Genomic DNA, 16,859 nt, shown 5'->3' with positions numbered 1-16,859 from the left:
TAAACTGCTAGCTGAATCTACTCTTAGCATTCTATTTCATTTCTTAAAATTTTCTGCTGCTGTTTAAAATTATTTGCCTTTATTTATCATGGCGCCAATAGAGCTAAGATAAGGCTACACACACACACACAAATACCAGACATACGTCTTTGTGTGGCAGAGACCAGTATTATTTACTTTGAATCTCCTGAAGTACCTAGTTTAGTAAGTGCTCAATAAATACTTGCTAGAAGGAACTATTGGACTGAATTAAACTCACTGTAGACAGATCAGTAAGTGAATGCCAAAGATTAGACCCAACTGAACTTCTATAGACAAATGAGTGACATGATTGCTCTAGAGACGGATTTCTCACCTTGGCACTATTGCCCTTTAGGGCTGGATGACTCTGGTGTGGGAGCTGTCCTGTGCATTGCAGGGGTTTAACAGCATCCCTGGCCTCTACCCACTAGATGTCAGTAATACCTTCCCCAGATACCAAAAGTATATCTAGCCATGGCCGAATGTTTCCTCAGGGGGAAGGGAGCAAAAGCACCCCCACTGGAGAACCACTACACCAGGGAAAACTAAGGATCTAAAAGCTTTTTAGAATGACTCTGAACAACAGAGAGATAGGCCATTATTTTACTGTGCCTCAGTGGCAACCTAATCCATCTGCATCTCCCACATGTGGCAGAGTTTATTTACTGATGGATGTGAAGAAATAATCATTCAATGGGAGAAGTTGGGTAGAATTCACCTCCCTGATGCAGATTGCCATGGCTCTCCTGTGGAGCTCTAGAGAGTACACTTTTTCATTCTGCAAAAATGAAAGGGAGAACTAGGTGCAGTACTGTCAGAATACCTGGCATCCACAAAAAGAACTGAGAGGCTGGTGTACCTGTGTGGGGCTCTGATATTTCAGGCTCATCTGATGTTGTAGGGCTTGAGAAAACATCGTAAGTGGCTTTTAAAAGAAAAGGTAAAACAAAAAAGAAGATGTTAATTTTAATTTTAAAAGATTTCATGACATATTTTAATGCTGGCTGAAAGAGGACATTTTCACGTAGGTGTTAGTGAGCTTTGGCTGTGGGCTACTGGTCAGGTCAGCAACGTGTAAGCAATCACTAAAAGACTTGCCTCTAGTCCTTCTTGCCTTGAACTAAAGGCCTTTATGCAGTGAGCCCTGACACTGGCCCCTAGGGTGATGTGAGCATAGTGCTATTTACAAGGAAGTAGTGCCAGCTGTAAATCAAATAGCTTCAAAGAGTACAAACATAAATGAAATCAGATGGCAATTTGAGATTTCCAAAGAAGGAAACAGCAGTCACACTGAGGTAATTTGCACAAAGACTACAGCTTGGTCTTTGTACTTAGTAAAAGTTACCATCATGATGTCTGGATGGTACTTTACAGTTTGCACAGCACTTTGCAGGTTGCACAGCACTTTATAGTTTGCACAGCGTTTTCTCATATATCAACTTATTTAACTCAACATCCCTGAGAAATAGGTGAGGTAGACATTAGCCCCATGTTACAGACAATGGAGTAGTATCTCCATTTTCTAGATGATAAAATTGAGATTCACTGGGGAGAGGACATTTGCTAGTGGTCACGCACTAGGACTGTCAAATTCAACCTATTTCCCATTCCATTAGCAGGGCCAGGAATGGCAGAGTTAAGACCAGCACCTTCCTCTTGTACCATCCTTCCTGCCATTTTACCTAGAGGCAGCTTTCTACGTTCCTCCATGGAGACAAGAGCCCATCTATAATCTAGGTGGGTTTAAAGATAAATTTTATATTCTACATAAAGAAAAGTAGGGTGACCTTAAAAATACAGGTTGATTTTAATATAGGGATAACTTTCACGTTCACTTAAGAATTGAATTTGCAAGCAAAAACAGCATCAAAATTAGAAAGTTCCCATTTCTGTACAAAGAGCTGTCACCATGGTAATGAGAGGTATAGAGGAAGCATGAACTGTCAGGAGGCAGGTGTCACTTCCCTTGCCCACTGAAAACGGCTGTACAGAAATAAACTATAAAGGCAGGAGCTCATGGGAAAATTTACACACTGGGGTTACTTGTAATTTAGTGACAATGTAATGATACTGAACCGTTGCTAGTTGAAGCTGTAGGGAAGCTAAGATCAGACCATGCGACACAGTCTGATAATGCAGAGGGTGATTATATTGCACTGCATACAAAAGAGGCAGGAAATATATTTCAGTTTGTGAAGGTGAATCTACTGCTTTGCAAAATCTTCAAAAACAGAAAGAATATTATGAGTTAAAATATGCAGATATCCCAAGAGTAAATTTATTACCTTGCAATGTAAAGTTTTCTTTAGTCTAGCTACAGTTTCAAAGGATCAGATAAGAATGACTCATCTTTTAAAGGACAAAAATGTTGGCAGCTGCTGATCTTAGGTTCACTTTAAGCCAATTTCAAATCATGGATCCAGCAAAGTCAGCTCGCTCTAACTACTAGACAAATGAGGAAAACTTTACTAACTTGTATTTAAACCCCTTGTACTAGCTAAGAAATTGTGAATTAATAGCTGACTTATTTATATTTTATATTGTTGCTTTTGAAAAACACCATACTGTCTTTATGTTATCCTAACTCCCGCATTTCCCTTCCATCTAGTGACACTGGACCAACTTTCTCATATTCTTGTACTCTATTCCAAGAGATGATATTTATTCAACCTCTTTCTACTTCTTTTCCATATTTACAAGGCCCTTCCATTCTGGAGGTTCCAAGCCAGGCCTCCATCTTCCCTCAAGTTATTCCCAGAAGACACTGTCCTGGAGAAAGAAGCCCTCCTTCCATCATCCTCTGGCAATTGTGACTCACGTCTGAAAGTTCCAAACTGTCAGGGACCTCTTACTTCCAAACATTTTCTCAAATATACTTAAGATTAAAATCACACATTTGCTAGCAGGTTTGGTCCCTGATATTTCTATTTCTGGAGTTTCTGATAGCTGAGTGCTAAAACACACAAACACCACTGGCTGGAAGTTTTATGTTATTTGGGCAGCTCGGAGAAGCACACTACTACCTCATTTCATGGGTTAAACAAGAGTTTTTGACTCTGAAGTAATGGATGTCAGAGGACAGGACAGGGTGGAAACTGGAGTTCTCCAAAAATCAACCACTCTTGACTTCTTTACAAAACTCTTGATACAAACAGATGGAGAGATATACCATGTTCTTGGATTGGAAGAATCAATATTGTGAAAATGACTATACTACCCAAAGCAATCTACAGATTCAGTGCAATCCCTATCAAACTACCAGTGGCATTTTTCACAGAATTAGAAAATTTCACAGTTTGTATGGAAACACAAAAGACCTAGAATAGCCAAAGCAGTCTTGAGGGAAAAAAATGGAGCTGGAGGAATCAGGCTCCCGAACTTCAGACTACACTACAAAGCAACAGTAATCAAGACAATATGGTACTGGCACAAAAACAGAAATATAGATCAATGGAACAGGATAGAAAGCCCAGAGATAAACCCACGCACCTGTGGTCAACTAATCTATGACAAAGGAAGCAAGGATATACAATGGAGAAAAGATAGTCTCTTCAATAAGTGGTGCTGGGAGAATTGGACAGCTACATGTAAAAGAATGAAATTAGAACACTCCCTAACACCATACACAAAAGTAAGCTCAAAATGGATTAGAGACCTAAATGTAAGATCGGACACTGTAAAACTCTTAGAGGAAAACATAGGAAGAACACTCTTTGACATAAATCACAGCAAGATCTTTTTTGATCCACCTCCTAGAGTAATGGAAATAAAAACAAAAATAAACAAATGGGACCTAATGAAACTTAAAAGTTTTTGCACAGCAAAGGGAACTACAAACAAGACAAAAAGAAAACCCTCAGAATGGGAGAAAATATTTGCAAACAAATCAAGAGACAAAGGATTAATCTCCAAAATACATAAACAGCTCATGCAACTCAATATTAAAAAAACAAATAACCCAATCCAAAAATGGGCAGAAGACGTAAATAGACATTTCTCCAAAGAAGACATACAGATGGCCAAGAAGCACATGAAAAGCTGCTCAATGTCACTAATTGCTAGAGAAATACAAATCAAAACTACAATGAGGTATCGCCTCACACCAGCTAGAATGGGCATCATCAGAAAATCTACAAACAACAAATGCTGGAGAGGGTGTGGAGAAAAGGGAACCCTCTTGCACTGTTAGTGGGAGTGTAAACTGATACAGCCACTATGGAGAACAGTATGGAGGTTCCTTAAAAAACTAAAAATAGAATTACCATATGACCCAGCAAACCCACTACTGGGCTTATACCCAGAGAAAACTATAATTCAAAAAGACACATGCACCCCAATGTTCATTGCAGCTCTATTTACAATAGCCAGGACATGGAAGCAACCTAAATGCCCATTGACAGATGAATGGATAAAGAAGTTGTGGTACATATATACAATGGAATATTACTCAGCCATAAAAAGGAACGAAATTGGGTCATTTGTAGAGACGTGGATGGATCTAGAGACTGTCATACAGAGTGAAGTAAGTCAGAAAGAGAAAAACAAATATCGTATATTAACACATATATGTGGAACCTAGAAAAATGGTACAGATGAACCGGTTTGCAGGGCAGAAATTGAGACACAGATGCAGAGAACAAACGTATGGACACCAAGGGGGAAAAGTGGCGGGGGGGGTGGGGGTGGTGGTGTGATGAATTGGGAGATTGGGATTGACATATATACACCAATATGTGTAAAATGGATAACTAATAAGAACCTGTTGTATAAAAAAAAAAATAAAATTAAATTAAAAAAAAAACCCAAACAAAAAAACAAAAAACCCCACAAAACTCTTGTAAATATACTTCTTTCTATACCAGAATGAAACACAGGAAATGCTCAGGTATCCCTGGTTTTTAAAGGGCTTCTCCAGCTATAAAATTGATAAATAGCTAAGAGGGGTAAACCCTTCTATTTTTTAGACTCTACATGGCATCATGCATTATTGTTTAGAGGCAAACATCTTCTGTCACCAATGTTTACTTTAGTGGGTGCCATTCTCCAGCCATTTGTCATTAAGCACTATTTCTAATCTTGCATTCACAGAATATAAATGGGACCAAAATTTGTAGGAGAAGTCTAATGTTAGTAAAATAGGCAGTTCAATTCAAAGGCTATAAAAAGCAATTTTAGTTTCTTTCAAAAAACAGTAATGGCTTATAATCACGATAACTAAATTTTAGTTTTATATTTTTCAGAGAAAAAAATAATATGAAATAAGCCACACTACAATTTTCTCATTTGCTTATAACTTCCTAAAACTACATTGCTAAATTATGTTTTGTTGGTTGTACATTTTATTTTTACTTTTAAAAAACTGATTAGGGGCTTCCCTAGTGGCGCAGTGGTTGAGAATCTGCCTGCTAATGCAGGGGACACAGGTTCGAGCCCTGGTCTGGGAAGATCCCACATGCCGTGGAGCAACTAGGCCCGTGAGCCACAACTACTGAGCCTACGTGTCTGGAGCCTGTGCTCTGCAACAAGAGAGGCCACGATAGTGAGAGGCCCGTGCACCACGATGAAGAGTGGCCCCTGCTTGCCACAACTGGAGAGAGCCCTCACACAGAAATGAAGACCCAACACAGCCAAAAATAAATAAATAAAATGTTTAAAAAAAAAAATCATCTGTTAAAAAAAAAAAAAACTGATTAGATGCAAATTCCATAATAAAAATACTTTGATATTGCTCTGGAAACATGATGGCACACAGACAAGGCCTTTACAATGATCAAGAATTCGTCAATTTATCTTATTCAAATTCCATGAATATTAGTAACTATGTGAAAGACTTTTTTGTTGGACTGTTTCTAAATTTATTATTTTTTTATTGAAGTATAGTTGATTTAAAATGTGTTAGCTTCTGGTGTACAGCAAAGTAATTCAGATATATATATATATATACATATATATATATATATATATATATGTATTTTTTCAGATTCTTTTCCCTTATAGTTTTTTTTTTTAAACATCTTTATTGGAGTATAATTTGCTTTACAGTGGTGTGTTAGTTTCTGCTTTATAACAAAGTGAATCAGCTATACATATACATATATTCCCATATCTCCTCCCTCTTGCATCTCCCTCCCACCCTCCCTTATAGTTTATTACAAGATATTGAATATAGTTCCCTGTGCTATACAGTAGGACCTTGTTGTTTAACTCTTTTATATATAGTAGTTTGTATCTGCTAATCCCAAACTCCTAACCTCCTCACCTCCTTTCCCCTTTGTTAACCATAAATTTGTTCCTATGCCTGTGAGTCCGTTTCTGTTTTGTAAATAAGTTCATTTGTATCATTTTTTAGAGTACATATATAAGTGGTATCATATGATATTTGTCTTTCCCTGTCTGACTTACCTCACTTAGTATGATAATCTCTAGGTTCATCTATGTTGCTACAAATGGCATTATTCCATCTTTTTTTTATGGCTGAATAATATTTGACTGCATATGTATAAAGACTCCTTTTTAAACATAAATTCTTAGATGAAAGACCTCGTGACCTCATTAGGATAGAAACTGTGCCTGTCATGCTCTTTATGGACTTCAAGGTTTACCCCAGAGCCTTGTACATGGTAAGACTCAATGGAATTAATCGGCAAGATTTCCATTACAATGAACAAATAACAATGAGTTTGACAGTTGGGTAGTTTATGCTCTTAGTAAGGATAGATGAGAATAAATGAACAGATCCTTTAATTATTTTATAACACACATATGTGTGCACACAAATCTCTCCCTCTACTACACAATTACCTGCGATATGCTTGTGTGGCCATACCCTGCCATGGAAATAGAATCCTAAACACACATATAAAGACACAAGGGGAAAATACAATGGGACCATCAATAAGTAGCTGGATGAGAAAAGCATTTATAAACACCATACACAGCGTTCTCAGTACCGTTTAAATAAGTACATAAAGCTCTCTTCATTTCATGGAAAAATAAAATACCTTTCAGGTTGGCCTTGAAATTTATGAATATATTGTCTGCAAGAAAATGCTCATGAAGCAAAACCAAAGGCTGCGGTTGTAAATCTCTAAGAGGCCACTGTAAATCTGTAAACCATCTGCTATACTTAAATTCTATTTTCCTGATCTCAAAGCATCAACACCACCATTTATTCCTATTTTTTCTCCTCTCTAGGGCTTAATTCAGTCCAGTGGGCCAGATCTATGCTAATCAACACCTCATAGGACGACAATAAGGTCCAAATGTAGAGTTCAACCTCTTTTCAACCACTGTGAGCAAACCACCTGTGGCCAAAACTTTCCAACCAGTATACCGCTCCTCAGGCATGCTGATCACTTCAGCTTTCAAGGCTTTAAATAATTTATAGAGCTTAAGTGCATATAGCAATTTACTAAAGTTCTACAAAGTACTGAAAGAATGAGACATTGAAAATAATTAGTAATGAACTCCTAAAGCGAGCTCCCAAAGTGGATTCTAATGAAAAGACTGAGGCAGACCATCCTCAGTTCTGCCAAGCGAAGTCTCTAAAGATAATTGTTTATTGCTCAAGGGGAAATAATTATGCCAGAAGGAACTGTCATCTTAGTAATAAGTTACTGTACAATTAGAGGGAAAAGTCAGTTTGTCTGGGCATGCTAGGGGAAGAACAGGCTGGAGAGTTTTCTAAGGATGCAAATAAACACACTGGATCATCTTGGGTTATACGAAGAAACCACTTTTTTATTTGATTATGGTTCAAATTCCTCCTGGTACTAAATGATGATCTTTTAAGGGGATGGCCAAGTAAATTAAGGATGCTTAACACTGATAGCATTAGCAAACCAGAAATAAAACACTGATTTCTATCCTCCTTCTCCAACCATGTTCTACTGGCTACCTTCCAGTAGAACATAAGACCAATTCTACTGCATCATCAGAAAGATTGACTTTTTTGAATGATTGTTACAAGCACTTAAGTATTTCTAAAATATGGCCAACTTTCTTTTAATATAGAATTTATAAATAAGTTTACATTCTGGCATATAGTTAAAGAACAGATTTTTATAATTTCCTTTCTGTACTTTAAGAAAAGGTGGATTTGCTAAGGAAAGCAAAATCAATCAATCCTACTTGAACATACTTTAGAGAAGGTTTAAACAAAGTACAATTCCAAATAATGAGATCACAAAATGCAGCTCTAATGAAGGATTGGGGCCAATAGACTAAAAGTAGGGAAGAATTTGTTTGATGGCTGCACTTCTCAGATTTCCTAGGACAGTCCAAATTCCAAATACCCTGTCCCACTCTTGCCATTAACTACTGAAATGATTTCAATATTTGACATGCAAGTTAGAATTTCCACATATCTTTTTATAGACAAAAGTAATACAGAAATCTTTTTAAGAGCATGCATTCTGATTATCTGATACAGAGTATGAAGTAAATGTGGAAAACAAATCTAGTAAACGTTGAAGGAAAATGAGTTTTACAAAAGGTACTGATAAACCACGTTTAATGGTTGATAAAGAAACAAGCAGCTCCTGGCATCCAGGTGCTGGCCAGGCACGCACAGCTAGGCTGCTGTGTTCACCTACGGAACATCGACAGTTGAAAAGAACATCAACCTCAGACAAGTTCACTTGGTGACAAAGATGCACCAAGACAAAAACAAGACCATTCTGTAACTGTGTGGGACACAAACGCGTGAACACAAAAATTACTGTCCTCATATTCTGGTTAATATCTTTACCAATCCCAGCTTTAGTCTCACTCCTCTTTTCTTGCCTTCTAGTTAAGAATTCTTAAGATATTCTGTCACAGATTATTCCCATTTTCAGACAGCATCCAATTCAGAGCAAAGCTTCGCTTCCTTGAACACTCCCCAGAATCACCTAACACAAGACTAAATCCCATAACATCCTCTTACTAACAGATCCACAGTTCCTCATGGTCTGCATTCTCCATTGTTACAAAAAGTAAATAAACCTAACTTTGTTCAAATACAGGTGTGTTCCTGGTGGTCTTTGGCTGAAGGTAATTGACATAGTAAATATAGATGCATTGCATGCCAACACAGAAAACAAAATATGTTCATTTTGCTATAATAATGTCATTAATACCAGCTGAAATATATCATTTCTTCAAAAGATGTAACAACTAAAAACAAGACCAATGATTTTATGGACCAGCATTCAAGTACTATCTCTGCCTCTCTCTCTTCTTAATTCTCAATAATTATTAATAATTAATAATATTAATAATTAATAATAATTCTCAAATAATTAGGAAGCCATGTGAGTAACTGGAAAATACAATAATCATATATGTTGAAACTAAACAGGAAATAGAAACTTAGTGCCTGTGTAAATTCACACAAAATCAATTGAGAAACAAAGGCTGAAATGAATAAAAGGGTTGTATGAATGTATCAACTCTTTAAATCACAAGTAACACATTTGATAAATTTTAATTTGAAATTTAACACGTTAGGAAGATGCCACAGAACATTTATACAAGAGGTAGATGGGAGTGTTAAAAGTATTAGCAGAAACAAGAAATACTTAATCGCCCACTTTAAGAAACCAATTTTACATTGATTTCAGGCCTCCTGTCCTATAACTGACCACATTCGATGCTTCTAATCTGTACCATGTGAAGTATTACAGACTACGGTGATAAGGCAGTGCTTCTTAAACTTTAATGCTCATACAGATCATCTGGAGATCTTGTTAAAAAGCAGATCCTGATTCAACAGATTTGAAGTAGAGCCCAAGATTCTGCCTTTCTATCAAGCTCCCTGGTGATGCCAATGCTCTCTCTCCAAACATCAAAGCAAGTAGCCCAGTCATAACAATTCAGTGTTGCAAGGGCAGGCTAGGAAGTTTCTGTGGCTGGTGCTTATGCCTGCAATCATACCTACTGAACTGTTACAGCCCATGACAGGCCCACACGCTTCCTCTAGAGACGGCTGGCAGTCGGCAGTTTTTGGAAGTTCTCTGGCAGCCTAAGGTGGGCCTAGCAGGAGGGAAGCAGCTGAATAATGAAACTGCTTCCTGCGGCGTTAGCAACTATTCATATTCCACCAGGGCAAAACCAGAATATTCCTTTTCTGTAATTAAGGCAAAAGGAACCTTTCTTTTACTGGGATTTCCAATCTCATCTATCTTTGTCTCTTTGTAACTCTACAACATTCACCTGCAAACATATTTTCCCTACCCCCTAAAGCTTGCTTCAATTCAGGCTTATATATAATTCATATCCTAGGCACTGAAATTTCATAAGTGGTTTTCTGGAGGTTTTGGTCAGTTTGCTCTTAAATAATCATAAACACCAAAAATCTAGAGGCTGCTCAAGAGAAACCAGGAAGACCTTATATACCCTGTGTTTATAGCCCAGAAGTTGAGAGATAAAAGGGACCTAAGTGTTCTACTAACTCAGTGGGCCCCAACAGTCTTTAGTTTGGAAGATGTGATACTTGTAAAGGACGTGGGGGTCAGGCCAGCTGGGCCACAGTGCAGCAGATAAACCATCACACACGCCCACAGACTAGCATTGTTCCACAGTCTGCAGTGCAGCTGTGCCTCTGTGTTAACTAACAGAACTAGAGGCTCAGTATGAAACTCCACCCAGAGCCTGGATTTTAGACTCAGGTGACCTGAATTCTGAAGGTGTTCTTACACCTACATTAAGTAATGGCACTAGAATTTCAGGGTCAGTGACATGGGGAATCAAGGCTTAGAAAAGACCCAATTTAAGGCTCCTCTGTATTGGCTGACAACTATAACCAACTTAGAAGTGTTTTCCCACGTGAGAAAACTAGGGAGGACTGCAACAGACATGCTTACTTCATTTGATGCCATCCTTGTATCTTTTGCTAAGATCTGAATCAATTTCACTCACCAGAGAAAGGATCATTTGACTAAGATTTATGTGTCTGTAGGCGCATTCTCATCCTTTCTCAAACCAGTCCTGTGCTGGACTCCTTTCATCATTACATGAACTTCTAACTACATTATATAGTAATTATATGTACTCAAAAACAGCACCACTAGAAGGTTCACAAAATTAAAATACAAATAAGTAAAACAAAAATCATAGAAGTAACCACACAAAATGGTTTGTGAGGTTTTCTTATAATTCTCACATGCTGAATATTTTCTTTAGTTGACCACTAGACATCAGAGAAAAGATGTAAACGCAAAAACTCTTTAATTGAGAAAAATCTATTTTCTAAAAAGGAAGCTATTTCACTCAATCAATTTTAGTGTTGGAATACAAGAATTCTCGGGAGAAAAAGCCAATTGCTATAGTTTACAAAAGAGCAAACCAGGATCCAGGAAAGTAGAGAAAAATAGCTCAAATAGGTGGTTGGTAGTAAAGCCAGAACTGGAACCAAGGTCCAGTGTTAGTGCCAAGACCTGTGGTCTTTCCTCTATATCACAATATGTTTACATATTTTAGGACTCAGTAATAATATCTTGCACAAAGTAAACTCTCAAATGTTCATTGGATATTTTACTGAAAAAGAAATATCTAACTGCAAGGGAAATATTAAATTCATACTCTTAAATCAGATCACGATGGGATTCTTATTTTTGTTACTGCTCTCATGTCACTAAAGAGATCTCTAGAAATTCAATGAGCCAATTCACAGTTCATCTTCTAGCCAGACTTCTAACTGTATATCCAGACATTAAAACACAGATCTTTAAAACAAATGCAAAAGCATTTTGCTTTCGTATTGAAAAAAAGTGAAATGCATCTAAGCATCAAGAATGGATTATAACTTTACCATTTACTACAAAGTATATGGATAATCAGCTAAACAACCTATAAAAATAAAAATGAGAAGTTATTCCATACTGTTGCTCCAATCTATTTTTTAAAAAAAGAATGCAATTACCAGTTTGAGGCAGTAGAATTTTGGAATCTTCAGATATTTTACTTGTAGGCACAATCCATGGCTTTTGACTTGAAGCTACAGCAAAAAAAGAAATGGAATTCACTGAGAATTTTTTTGAGAGGATAAAGAGACAGAAATAGGTTGCTGGTGTGGTTAAGTGGCTACCAGTAGCCTGAAATAAAAAACACATACTGATCCAATTAAACATCATCACATATCAAGAAGAAATCAATATACACCCATTCAGAGAGCATTTGAGTAGAGACTAGAAGGAAACTAGAGTTTGGTGTCATACTCTCACCTTTTTGAGGACGGAAAACTAACTAAATGGGCTATATGTGGAATTAATAGATTGATAATTGTTACTGAATTTGTAGAAAATCCAATCAGAGAAATAGTTGTTTTTGGCTTTTTTTTTTGTTTAAACCAAATCAACCACTTGTTTGGCTGAGCTGACTGAATTCAGCAGTTCACTGAGGTTTGCATAGATAAGATCCAGTAAACGTGTTCTACAGAATTAAGCAATCACCACCCACGTCGTAACACCAGATTTAAGGTGCTGTTATTACCCAAGGTGCCCCCAGGTTTCTCAAAAGGGAAGGGTGTTTTTGCCTGAGGAAATTCTGGAAGCCTTTTCGGAGCTGCAATGAAACACACAAGAAATGTTATGGCTTGAAGTGTGAGAGAAAAGGTTTTTAAAATCTCAAGCTTCAAAAACAAAAAACAAACACACAAATGCAAATTACTCAGGTAAGGTAAGGGACTGTTAGTAGTATATATTTCTTACTCCTGTGTTTCAATGATGGATAATATAAGACAGCTTCTTTTTCTATTTTGTATAATCAAGCCACTGCATGTGAGGAGTCTGGGTTCTTCTTTTCACCCTTATTAAACTAGTGTCCTAATTTCTTCAGCTATGCGTACGTGTGTTCTCAGATATATTAAGTTTAAACTCAAGTCAAGCACCAAACACATATGAACTAGAAAATGTCTGTCCAATAGTTTTTAAAAATAGAATTTCAGTAACTACATGACTTTATATTTAAGCTCCCCCAACAACTTTTTTGATATTGCACGTAAATTCTGAGAATTCTAAGAAGCAGTCTGCAGAAATACATAAATATATCTTCTCTTTCAAGAGAAACAGTTGAGTAAAAAGATATTTAGGAAAAATATAGAAAATAACTTATTCAGTGACACAATAATGTTGAATTAAAAGAATCAAATATAATATCAAAATATGACTACCCCCAAGAAAAATTACCAAAGGATTTGTCATAGAGAAAGACTCTTTAAGATCCTAAATTATAAAATAAAGAATTTATAACATTTAAGGGCTTAGTATTGGAGAGTTTATTGTTCTATAAGCCATGTGTCCCTTCTTTTCTGTGAGGAGATAAATTTGAATGAATTAGCCTAAGGACTTCTTTCAAGCATGCATAATATTTCCAAGGTAATAATAAGCTGCAGTGTTCAATAATTTTTACCTAGCGTGCTCAGTGTCAATTCAAACCTAGGTATTAAAATAGTTTGCGGTGTTTCGGGGGTCCTTCCCCTGAGAACTGCAATAAAGAAGAATTCAGTTAGAAACTCCCTGAGTCGGGATTTGACATTGTGGCTTAACCATGTCATGTGAGGCATGCTCATAACAGAGGGTGCATTGGGCAGCTGATGCCTTTCATGGAAATAGCTGGCTTTCCCTGGAAAAGTTTTACATAGTTATAATTTGAAGGTATATGTTCAAATGGCCATGGTGTGGCATGGAAGATCAATATCACAAGTACAGAACAAAATACGTACATGCTACTCCTTTTTTTTTTTTTGGAGAAGAGAATAAAGCAGGTTAGATTCTCTTGGGCCAAGAAGCAGCTAACTTACATGACATGAAATTCTTAGTAAAAGGCATGACACTTTTGGGGATTCTCCTTAAGTTTAGTACACACAAGACTTGGAAAAGCCAACTGAAATGGAAAGCACAGACATAGTCAAGACTCTCACTCCTCCAAGCTTTGTAGGTTAAAAGGCTGGCATTCTGTTTTTCTATACCTCCCAAGAGACTGGTAAAAAGGGTGTACAGTTAGCATATAGCATCCAGAGCTGCCTAGAATATTAGTCATCAGGATCAAGGTATGTCGTTAACTCTTTAATGGAATTGGTCTGAGAAACAGAAGATGAACTACTGCCAGTAAGGTAGGAAAGAAAGTGGGGAGGATGGGAAGCCAAGGCATTGGGGTTACTTTTGTATGAGGGTCGGGAGGTTCTTTTTTTTTTAAGAAAAAAAGTTCTTAGAATTACCCGGTATTGTTTCTGAAATGTCTAATGCACTAGACACAGTGGGTTTAGTGGTTCTTGGAACTGATTCAGGAGTCACTGGAAGGTAAAAAAGACGACTTTACAAATTAAGATAAAATGATGAAACAACTCAAGACCATAAGGCACTTTTGTTGCCCTTTAGAATTAGAACTGACACTTACACGGACTAATTCTTTTCAAGTTAATTATGTTAAGGGCTCCCTGGCTTATGTCTGAACTGACACCTCCTCTCCCAACCCTTCCTTTCTGGGTCTGTCCACTTTCCATGTGTTCCAAAAAGCACGTGGAACTGACCCCCATGGAAGCATTTATCAGATTAATCATAATGTTGGGTCTGCCCTTTTTTCTTAGCATGACGTCTGGGGTATAGTAAGCAAGCACAGGATAAGTATTTATTAAACAAGTTAATAAATGGGCAGATAACATAATGACCCAGGTCAAAAAGATTTATTTAGAACTATTACATTTTTAAGACTTCTCTCTTCCAAACTGTAGTCAACATGCAAAGCTTGGAACTGGGTTGAAATTATGAGGATTCAAATGCTCAGTCACAGGGTTGTTTCAAGTGCTAGATCAAAGGTAAAGATGACCTTCAGGTAACTAGTTTTTGAGGAATAAGAACCAGGATCACTGAGATCTGGAATGAATTGTGAGCTACACAATTCCAGAATTTTGTAGGGTAAGGATATGAAATAAACACAGTAACACTGAATAATGAATTATGGTGTTTGCCTAAGTGTTTCTGAAGTGGAAAATCCTGAGGAAGGTTTGGCAGAGAACTAAGAACTCTGTTGACTCTCCCATCAGATACTATGCCAAGAGAAGAAGTGTAGTTGGGAATGCTTTTCTTGGTATTGGCTAATTATATTGAAATCAAAAAACTACCTAGGAATTTCATTCAAATAGCTTATTCCAGCATCAGAGTCTACCCATTTCTCACCTTTAGGTAGGACCAAGTACTTCTTACTCTGTCAGAAATATTTCTACTTGAATAGGTTTCTTGAAATCAAGACATTTTATTTCCCCACCAATCTTTATTTTCTCTGGACTAGTTAGGAGTCCAAGAGTTTAGTACAAGGTAAATATCACTGATATTTCAATTCATGGCAATTTTATGGGTTAAAAAATTCACTTTAGATTGGAGTTACTTTGCTAAATGTAGATTTGGAGGAATTCTTGCCAGATATTTGTTTCACAGAGCTCTGGATGAAGCGGTATTGCTCTGGCAAAAACTCTGTAGTTCAGAGAATAACGTGTCCCCAGTGGGCTGGACTTGGGCAGTTCATTCATAGAAGACATGCTGAATGTTTGTTAGTAATGGTTGATAAACTGGGGAAAATGCATACTGCGTTTATTCTTTAAAGGATTTTTACTGAACTATTAGGTATTTTCTACACGAGCATTGTTAATCTTCAAGAGACATTGTTACTAAATGATTCCAAGGTATTTTCATAGATATTAAACTATGGATTTATGAGGGATAATGGCATTTTGCTAAACCAATCACTTGTGAAAGTGAAGAAATGAAAAAATGCTCTCGTGTCTTCTTATAAAAGGAAGGCACCAAAACCATGGCATTACATCTTAGTATAAAAATATTTCAGAATGTTGCGGTAACAACTTTCACTTAAAGTGAAAAATACAGCTTCCATATTACATATCAGTTATAGAATTCAATGGTTCATTTTGCATCTGCTGTTTTTCCAAACATTAAAGACCCAGAATCTCCTACTGTTGTGTGCTTATGATCAAAATGAATTTCCTACTGGCTCTTCACTGCAAAAAAAATGCAGGCTTGTCAATCAGTTACTATTTGAAAAAACATATTATTTATTTTCTCAAAGTTAATAACGTAGGGTTCTCATTACCTGTTACGGGCTGTGCTGGGATTTTTTCTACCTCTGGTGTTTTAGATTCAGCAGGCAGTGCCAAGGTTTCATTCTTAGCTTAAAAAGTCAGAAAACAAACAATTTATCTCACTTCCTCATAATAGAGTGTCCAAATATAATTCCCTCAAAACAATCAAGCAACAGACTACTTCAAGAAATCTATTCTGCTCTTATCCCTTCCCACCAGGCAGTCAATAAATTCATTGTGCATTTCTACCAGGGATTAGCATTAGTAGTGACAGTCTTCAGAATTCCTTCTCATTAACCCTAGGTAATTCTTTAAGATCTAAGTTGGCACTGGAATGAGGAAAAAAATCACAACCCAGTACTTGGATAGCTCTCAAGTCATTCTGACTCATAAACAGAGTTTCTTGAAGGCACAGTCTGTAAGGCATAGCAAATGCTCCCTGGAATTTTATATTCAATTACTCCTAATTTTTTTTTTTTTTAAAATCAATGAATAGAAATTATCCATTATTATGCATGGTAAAAAATATAATAGGCTCTGGCTCTAAAGTTTTAGAAAAACATGAATAACACACATAGGAAACATTATTTGAAGATATTTGTGGTTAGGAAAAAATACCAACAGTTATTTATCTGAACCTCATGTTAACATAGATCTTTTCTTTGGGTCTGTGTGGGAATTCAGTGTAAAACAATGAAGTCTGATTTTTTTTTTTTCTATTTCTTTTCTCTTCTGACAATTAGTCAGGAAACTTTCTTCTAAAATT

At 36.7% G+C, this 16,859-nt stretch overlaps 1 protein-coding gene across 39 annotated transcripts in view; it reads right to left on the bottom strand.

The window, feature by feature from the left end:
• Positions 1 to 16,859, bottom strand: part of ABI3BP (ABI family member 3 binding protein) — a 280,524-nt gene that overhangs the window by 126,725 nt on the left and 136,940 nt on the right. For 26 of the 39 annotated variants that reach the window (XR_014263069.1, XR_014263070.1, XR_014263071.1 and 23 more), the window contains exons 10-15: positions 16,105 to 16,182; positions 14,219 to 14,293; positions 13,411 to 13,485; positions 12,493 to 12,564; positions 11,924 to 11,998; positions 881 to 946 (exon numbers count right to left, since the gene is read on the bottom strand). Coding sequence is in view for 35 of the 39 variants with exons in the window: in XM_082460250.1 (XP_082316376.1) it covers positions 881 to 946; positions 11,924 to 11,998; positions 12,493 to 12,564; positions 13,411 to 13,485; positions 14,219 to 14,293; positions 16,105 to 16,182 (441 nt within the window). In the remaining 4 variants the exon portion in view is untranslated. The remainder of the gene's footprint in view (positions 1 to 880; positions 947 to 11,923; positions 11,999 to 12,492; positions 12,565 to 13,410; positions 13,486 to 14,218; positions 14,294 to 16,104; positions 16,183 to 16,859) is intronic. The other 13 variants (XM_082460254.1, XM_082460262.1, XM_082460268.1 and 10 more) reach the window with 7 other exon arrangements.

Source organism: Balaenoptera physalus, assembly GCF_965194825.1.
Source record: "Balaenoptera physalus genome assembly, chromosome: 4".
Classification (NCBI taxonomy): domain Eukaryota; kingdom Metazoa; phylum Chordata; class Mammalia; order Artiodactyla; family Balaenopteridae; genus Balaenoptera; species Balaenoptera physalus.
Note: the sequence above shows the minus strand (reverse complement) of the source record. Positions and strands in the feature narration are given on the sequence as shown.